The 7,730-nt window shown below is 32.9% G+C and overlaps 2 protein-coding genes across 2 annotated transcripts; both read right to left on the bottom strand.

Annotated features, from left to right (window-relative positions):
• Positions 1 to 734: 734 nt before the first annotated feature.
• Positions 735 to 2,109, bottom strand: LOC114181051 (uncharacterized). The gene is made up of 6 exons (XM_085667827.1): positions 2,023 to 2,109; positions 1,854 to 1,946; positions 1,686 to 1,787; positions 1,390 to 1,605; positions 1,002 to 1,145; positions 735 to 924 (listed from the first exon to the last, which is right to left on the bottom strand). Exons 1-6 carry the CDS (start codon positions 2,092 to 2,094, stop codon positions 859 to 861), a joined length of 693 nt encoding a protein of 230 aa, XP_085523953.1. The 5' UTR covers positions 2,095 to 2,109; the 3' UTR covers positions 735 to 858.
• A 1,263-nt stretch (positions 2,110 to 3,372) lies between these two features.
• LOC114180659 (uncharacterized) lies at positions 3,373 to 6,514 on the bottom strand. The gene is made up of 4 exons (XM_085667826.1): positions 4,431 to 6,514; positions 4,243 to 4,348; positions 3,546 to 4,162; positions 3,373 to 3,412 (listed from the first exon to the last, which is right to left on the bottom strand). Exons 1-4 carry the CDS (start codon positions 6,497 to 6,499, stop codon positions 3,373 to 3,375), a joined length of 2,832 nt encoding a protein of 943 aa, XP_085523952.1. The 5' UTR covers positions 6,500 to 6,514.
• Between the last annotated feature and the right edge of the window lie 1,216 nt (positions 6,515 to 7,730).

The raw sequence follows: 7,730 nt of genomic DNA, 5'->3' as shown, positions 1-7,730 counted from the left end.
TTTAATTTCATGCAATAAATAAAGGTTTGAATGGGATTATGGTCCAGATACTAACCTATATTATATACAAATAGAATGGTGGGGTGGAAGAAGAGAAACAAAATACATGCCACCACTTCAATGCATGACATTCTAACAAAAGTTGAAACACCTACCTGACAGATGATGATTCTGAGAATATGTTAGCCTCGTTACACTCTGGAAAGCAGAATCAATATCATCCAGTGTGAACAGATCGAACTCCGACACTTGCTACAAAAGAGCAAAATATTTTAATATAACCATCCAGCTATGAAACACACATTTTCCAAATTCTGTCTAGTGATTAAAAAGACAAGTGAACATATAAGAACATGAGAGATCTAACATCCTACAAACCAAGAAGCACAAAAAATCTTCTTCTCAACAGCAAAACCAAACAAACCAGTGCGTAATTTCACCTTTCTTGAAAGGTACTGGTCATACACAGTGAGAAGGCCTAATCTGTAGACAGGCTCAGTTGAATAAACGGGAGCAGAGAGTCCAAGATGCTTCATGGCATATGGGAGGACACCAAGGTGAAGTGTATGAGCATATTGTGACTTTATGGATGCGAAGTTTAAAAACACTTGGCAACTGAATCACTAGATCAAACTGACGAAAGATATATTTACTAGCATATTGATATATCAGGGAATAATGTGCTAAATGTACGAATTAACTTCAAATAATGTGCTAAAGATATATAACAAATATACGAATTCAAATTCAAATTCAAGTACAATATTAGTCAGCAAAAACTATCATGAAGTACTACAATAGTTCTCAAAACATAAAATGATTCAATTAACTTCCACATTATATTATATTCTTCAACTATCACATATGATTTTCCTCATGTCCAGAACTTGTTGTATTAGTTGGCACACTTCCTTGATCAGAAACCTACAATATAAATGTGAATCATAATTACAAATGTAAACTCTGAAAAATAAAAGAAGTTATGCAATCTTAAACATTACCGGTGCAGGATTGAACATAGTCAACTCAGGAGGCAATTGACCTTGATAATTTTGAGAAAAGAAGTTCATGATTGCATCAAGTCTTTTGTCACGTTCTTCATTTCGTTTATTTTGTTCATCCAATTGTGACTTTAATGCAGTGACCTATATTAGAACACAATCTATTATTAAAATCGTAAAAAACACATAAACATTATAAAACACTCAACCTATCAACAAAAAATATACTACATTTCTTACTCCTACTTATAGAAAACAATCCAAAGCAACACAACAACAACATTAACAGTGTCCAATAATATTCAACATAACAACATTTACAACCTTGGCATGACAATCCAAAGCAAACAACATCATATTGCTACACATGACAATCCAAATCAATAACCTGATTTTGCAATTCTGAATAAGAAGGACAAGATGAGGATCTCCCAAAATGAAAATTCCTAGTATATCCAAACACACGAGAAGGGCAAGGTCCCAATCCCATTCCTCGGACACGACCACAATGTTCTTTACTTCCTAGAACATGAGCTAGTGAATCTTCAATTGATATATCTTGTGAAAGGGAAGATGTATTTGTCTCATATGCTTTAATTTTTTCCTACAAATAATACAAAATGTTATCAATGAAGGTAACATTCAATTTGATTCAGTATTTGTCTTTAGAAAACTTATACTTACTCCAATCTCTCTTGCTCCATCATTCACAAATTCCCCATTAGCATGTTTATGTGTTGCTATCCAAACTTCTCCCCTACTAACTTTGCGACCAAGCTCTTGCTCCTATAAAACTTAAGAAAATCATGAATCATATATGATATAATTAAAATGATTGATGAATAAAGTTACCATCTCATTCTTCTTCCGTGCAATGCTCTTCGATCCACCTGTGTGAGGAACTGTTTGCTTCTTTCTATTATCCTTATTTTTTTGGGCAATTTCCTAAGCATATATGTAGAAAATTACTAAAAATAAGTAAAGTAACACTTAAAAGAATAGAAAAGATAGTTTTTATTACCTTAGTCCTTGAATTTAAACGGTAGTCAACAAAAGAAGCCCATTGGTCTCTATTCATTCCTTCTGGACACATTGTAATAATTTCATCTCTATTGCGTGTTCCATCATCTCTTTGTTGCCATAGTTGTTGTCTATACTCACTCCATTTTATGTTAAGTGATTTGAATATATATGTCACATGAGCATCAGATTCCACTAGAAACTTAGCCTTCAAAATTATTACACAACTAGTTTAACAACAATTGACATATAACAAGAATCAAAACATATAAAAGAAATTATAGGTCAATTACTTGAATGGTTTTCTTAAGTATATCTTCTTTGTAATCATTGGTAATCTTCCTCCAACTTTGATAGCTGATTGGAAAGGCATTAACATTTCTTGCAACACGACCTAAAAACCTATTCAACAACGCTCCGCTATCATCAATTGGTTGGTTGTCACTATTCCATTTCACAAGAATCCTTTCATTGGAAGATAAAAACCAAACATCATTCAATGTTAATTGTTTTCTAACTTGTGTGCCTTCATCATCTGTCAAAATACATATGAAATATATTGTTGGTTTAAGATAAACATAAAACACAAATACTATATGGCTTGGACAATTACACATAAAAATCAATAAATTAACAATCTTACCAATGACATCAACAAGCCATGACCTTTTACGTGATACATGCTTTGATTGATTACTTTGCATCTCAATATCCACATTTTCTTCCCCTTCACTATCAGATTGTAACCTTGGTGTTGATTTAGATGTAGAATCATGCACAAACTCATTTCTGAGTTGATTGTTAAATTCAAATTCAAATTCATGTGCAGAATTGGTCTTGCTAGTGGAGAACAACCTCTTCTTCAAACATTCTACAAATTAACTCAAGTCACTAAATACATAGATAATACATGAAATTTAAAAGTACCAAAATGATATGCAAATGAGACATCTTACTAGATTTAGATGTTGAAAGCATTGAATTCATGTGAGGTGGGGGAGGAGGATGCTCATTATTATTCTCTATAGGATGAGAATTCATGTGACCTGCTGCATAATAATTAGATTAATACACAAGAAAAAGCAAGATACTTTTTAACATAGAAATATAATCATCATACCGAATTGAGATGCAAATTGAGGTGTTATGCTGGACTGTGGCGGAAATGAAAGTTGAGGTGGATTACTAGGCCCTGGAGTATGAGTAGGTGAAATTTTTCAATTCTTACTGTAGGTGAAACCCGTGGTGAAACTTAGTCAACTTACTTGGGCAAGATGGATGAGGCACAGGTGGACACATTGTAGATGATGGTTGGCCACTTCTATTTTGGGTAGGGATTGAAACTTGGTCATTAGTCTTCTTCATGCATATTTTCTTCATCATCAAGAATTCTATAAACAATAACATTAATACAAGTCAATTCACATTCATTAAATTATGATTATCTAATATAATGCATGTATAAGTAATATGGATGATAATTTAAACAAAAACTAATATAGAATTGTTCAATTTCTCTATGACCTTGTTAATGGTATATTCCCTTCTCCATCTGGAAATAAAGTTTCCAAATTTTGTTGTTCAAATGGTTCACATTCATGGAAAGTGACATCATTATCTCCACCAATGTCATATAAGTCTCGTGGCTTTAGATGCACAGGAATGCTCCATTTTTTATCTGATTCATCCACTACATAATAAACCATTTGAGCTTCTGCAGCCTGAATGTATGGTTCGTCATCATCATTATCACCAATGTGTATTAAACGTGTAAAGTTTACTAATCTAAATCCCAAGTCATCTGTTATAATCCCTCTAGAAGTAGTTGTATCAGCCCACATACATTTGAACAAAGTAACAGAGAATCGACCATTATAGTTGATCTCAATTATATCTACCAATTTTCCATAATAAGGCACATCCCCAAATTGCATTTGATTGTCAATGCTACTTGCATAGCTCCTTGTCCCAAAAGTACCAAATATTCCACTATTTTGTGTTTTAAGTCCATGATCTCTCTCTAACGTACGAAACTTGAAGCCATTAACATTGTAAGCATTGTAGCGTTTTGCACAATCAATTGGGCCCATAGCTAAGAACTTTAAATCATCTGAGTAAGGTCCATTTAAGTCATTCTTTATCTAAAAAAAAAAGAAAAATATGATCAACATAATTGGATATCTTTAATATTATCAAATTTAAGAATGTAAATTAGACATACCCGACGAGAAAACCATTCCACAAATTCTCTATGAACCCTCTTATCTATCATAGAGGATGATCGTGTACGACTTCTTAATTGTCTTCGTACAATTTCTCTAAATTCTCTAATTTAAATAAATGAAATAATTACATGGTTAGTCCTCAATGTAGATGAATTATAAAAAGTTGTAAAGATAAAGTACTTACTGAAGAAAAGGGTTAACTTGGGCACAATTAGTCAATACATGACGATGTGCTTGTAACTTTTCCTTTGTTGATAAAGAGAAGTAAGTAAAACCCCCAACTGGTTTTCCAACTGGTGGAAACAAACCACTTACACTAGATGCCATGGTGTCAGGTTCGTCATCAACACGCCTTATTCGATTAAATATAGTCTCAATTCCATCTAAATATCTAGAACAAAAGGTTAAGGACTCTTCAGCTAGGTAGCCTTCAGCTATTGAGCCTTCTGGTTGAGCCTTGTTACGCACATAAGACTTCAATTTTCCCAAATATCTCTCAATGGGATACATCCACCTATATTGGACAGGTCCTCCAATCTTGGCATCTTCCACCAAATGCACAATCAAATGAACCATGACTGTAAAAAATGCAGGAGGAAACAACATCTCCATGTGACATAATGTAAGAACAACTCTATTTTGCAATTGGTTAAGTTCATCCACTTTTAAAACTTTATTGCACAAGTGCTTAAAAAAGGAACACAGATCAATCAAAACAGAGCACACTTCTTTAGGGAGCGTCTTCCTCATTGCCAAAGGTAAAAGTTGCTCCATTAAAACATGAGAATCATGACTTTTCAATCCTGCAAGCTTAGATTGTTTGACATCAACACATCTACTAATGTTACTTGAGTAGCCATCTGGAACAGTGATGTTCTTCAATGTTTTCAGAAATATATGTTTATTTTCTTTTGTCAATGTATATATAGCCGGAAGATATCTGTTATTTGCATCAGGCCAAAGATCAGGTCTAACACCCCAATCTTTTAAGTCATTTCGTGCCTTTAGGTTGTCCTTTGACTTTTTACCTTGGTTCAACAATGTATAGACTACATTATCACATACATTTTTTTCAATGTGCATAACATCTAGATTGTGGTGCAATAAATTGTTCACCCAATAAGGAAGTTCAAAAAATATACTCTTTTTTCTCCATTGTAGAGGGCCATCAATAGGGTGGTGACCTTTCCGTTGTCTTTTCCCCCGTTCCTCAATTTCTGGTTCTTTCCCAAATACAATATTAAGATTCTGAATTTGTTGTAAGACATTTGTTCCTGATATTCTCAAAGGAGGATTTCTAGTTTCCACACTTCCATCAAAACGATTGCGGCATAATCTAAATTTGTGCCCTGCATTTAACCAACGTCGATGATTCATGAAACAAAATTTACCCTGAATCTTCTTAGGAGTTGTGTCAAAATTACACCTAGGGCAAGCCAACCCAGTATGTGTGTTCCATCCAGATAAGGTTCCAAGACCGGGAAAATCACTAATAGTCCATAATATAGCTGCATGCATATGAAACACTTCTTTCTTATGTGAATCAAAAGTTTCAACCCTAGTGTTCCATAGCTCTTTTAATTCTTCTATTAATGGCCTTAAATATACATCAATATCATTTCCTGGTGCTCTTTTACCAGGAATGATCATGGAAAGAATGAACGAACTTTGCTTCATACACATCCAAGGAGGAAGATTGTAAGGTATAAGTACAATAGGCCAAGTGCTATGACATGTACTCAAATCACCAAATGGATTGAACCCATCAGTAGCCAAACCAAGTCTGACATTTCGAGGGTCTGAAGCAAATTGAGGATTCATTAGATCAAAGTTCTTCCATGCTTCAGAATCACTTGGATGCCTTAATATGCCTTCATGTGTACTTCTTGATGCATGCCATTGCATATGCTCAGCTATTTTAGAAGACATAAACATTCGTTGTAAGCGTGGCTTCAATGGAAAATACCTCAAAACTTTAGCTGGAACTTTCTTTTGTCTTTTAGTAACACCAACAATACTATTGCTCTTCTTTGTTTTCTTCCATCTAGATTCATTGCATTTCATACAAAATTCCCTATCTTTATCTTCTCCATAGTATAACATGCAATCATTTGGGCAAGCATCAATTTTGGTGTAATGAAGGCCAAGCTTATTAATGATTTTCTTAGCTTCATAGAATGAAGATGGGATTTTAGCATAATCAAAAGCATCTGCTAACAACTCCAGTATCATTGACATTGCTTTGTCAGTCATTCTGCATAGACATTTGATATGGTACAATTTGAGCAAGAAAGAAAGTTTAGAATATTTGTCACATCCTTCATACAAACTTTGTTGTCCCTCATGCATAAACTTCATATACTGAGCAATTTCATCAGGCATCATGTGGCTTGATTCAGGTCGCATATTCTCATGATTATTTACAAAATTCCCGAATGCATCATTAACCATGCCACATATGGGATCATTAGCAAAACTTGTATCCTCATTCGATTCGAAAATTGGAGGTGTTGAAATCGTATGTTGTACATAATTTGTCTCACCATGTAGAAGCCAAAATGTATACCCTTTTGGAAAAGGATGAAGAATTAAGTGTTCATATGTTGCTCCTCGAGTTTGCCATTTGTTAAGATTGCATTTCGGACATGGACAAATTATCTTACCCTCCACGCTCTTATTAGCAAATGCAAAGTCCAAAAATTTTATTCAATCCATCCATGTATTGTTGTGTATTTCGAGGCAAATCAATCCAAGACTTATCCAAATCCATTAAGAATAGTCTGTTAATGATAACAAAAATAAATTTAATAAAGAAAAAAAATGTAACTAATGATATAAGAATAGAAAAATTTAATAAAGAAAAATCCAAATCCAAGACTTGTATCAATTCTAGTCAGAGGACAAATGTGAAGGGAAAAAAGTATTGTCATAAGGTATAGATGATATCATTATCTATTGCAGATTTTGATTATCTATCGTTGATTGATGTTGCTTAGGATTTGTTGTAGATTGTATTTTAGTAGGTTCTGGGACAGAAAAATATAACTTCATACTTTTCTACAACATTTACCACACTTTATAGTAGTTTGTGCTGTAAATTTAAACAATATTGTTGCAATTATACAAAATGACTCAAACAACTAAGATTATATATTGAGATTAAATTAATTCAGACCACTTTAAATTGAGGTAGTTATTTTAGTTTATTTTAAAATACGTAATTAGAATTAATAAAAATATCAATTTCTAATAATTATTTTAACCATCTGGAGTTATTATATAATCAATTACTTCCATTCAAAAATAACTACTTATTTTATTCTTCAGAGATGAAAACATGTGACTATATTAATTTAATTAACTACAGTCAACATATACTTTGAATTAAATTAGTTAAATTAACTGAGGCCAAAATTCATATTTGAATTGATAAAATTAAAGTAATCTCCAATAATATAATTAAATAATTATATAATTAACAACT

This window comes from Vigna unguiculata, chromosome 10 (assembly GCF_037176805.1).
Source record: "Vigna unguiculata cultivar grain cowpea cultivar isolate G323 ecotype 2 chromosome 10, ASM3717680v1, whole genome shotgun sequence".
In the NCBI taxonomy this organism is placed as follows: domain Eukaryota; kingdom Viridiplantae; phylum Streptophyta; class Magnoliopsida; order Fabales; family Fabaceae; genus Vigna; species Vigna unguiculata.
The sequence above is the reverse complement of the archived record's forward strand: the minus strand, read 5'-3'. Positions and strand labels throughout refer to the sequence as shown.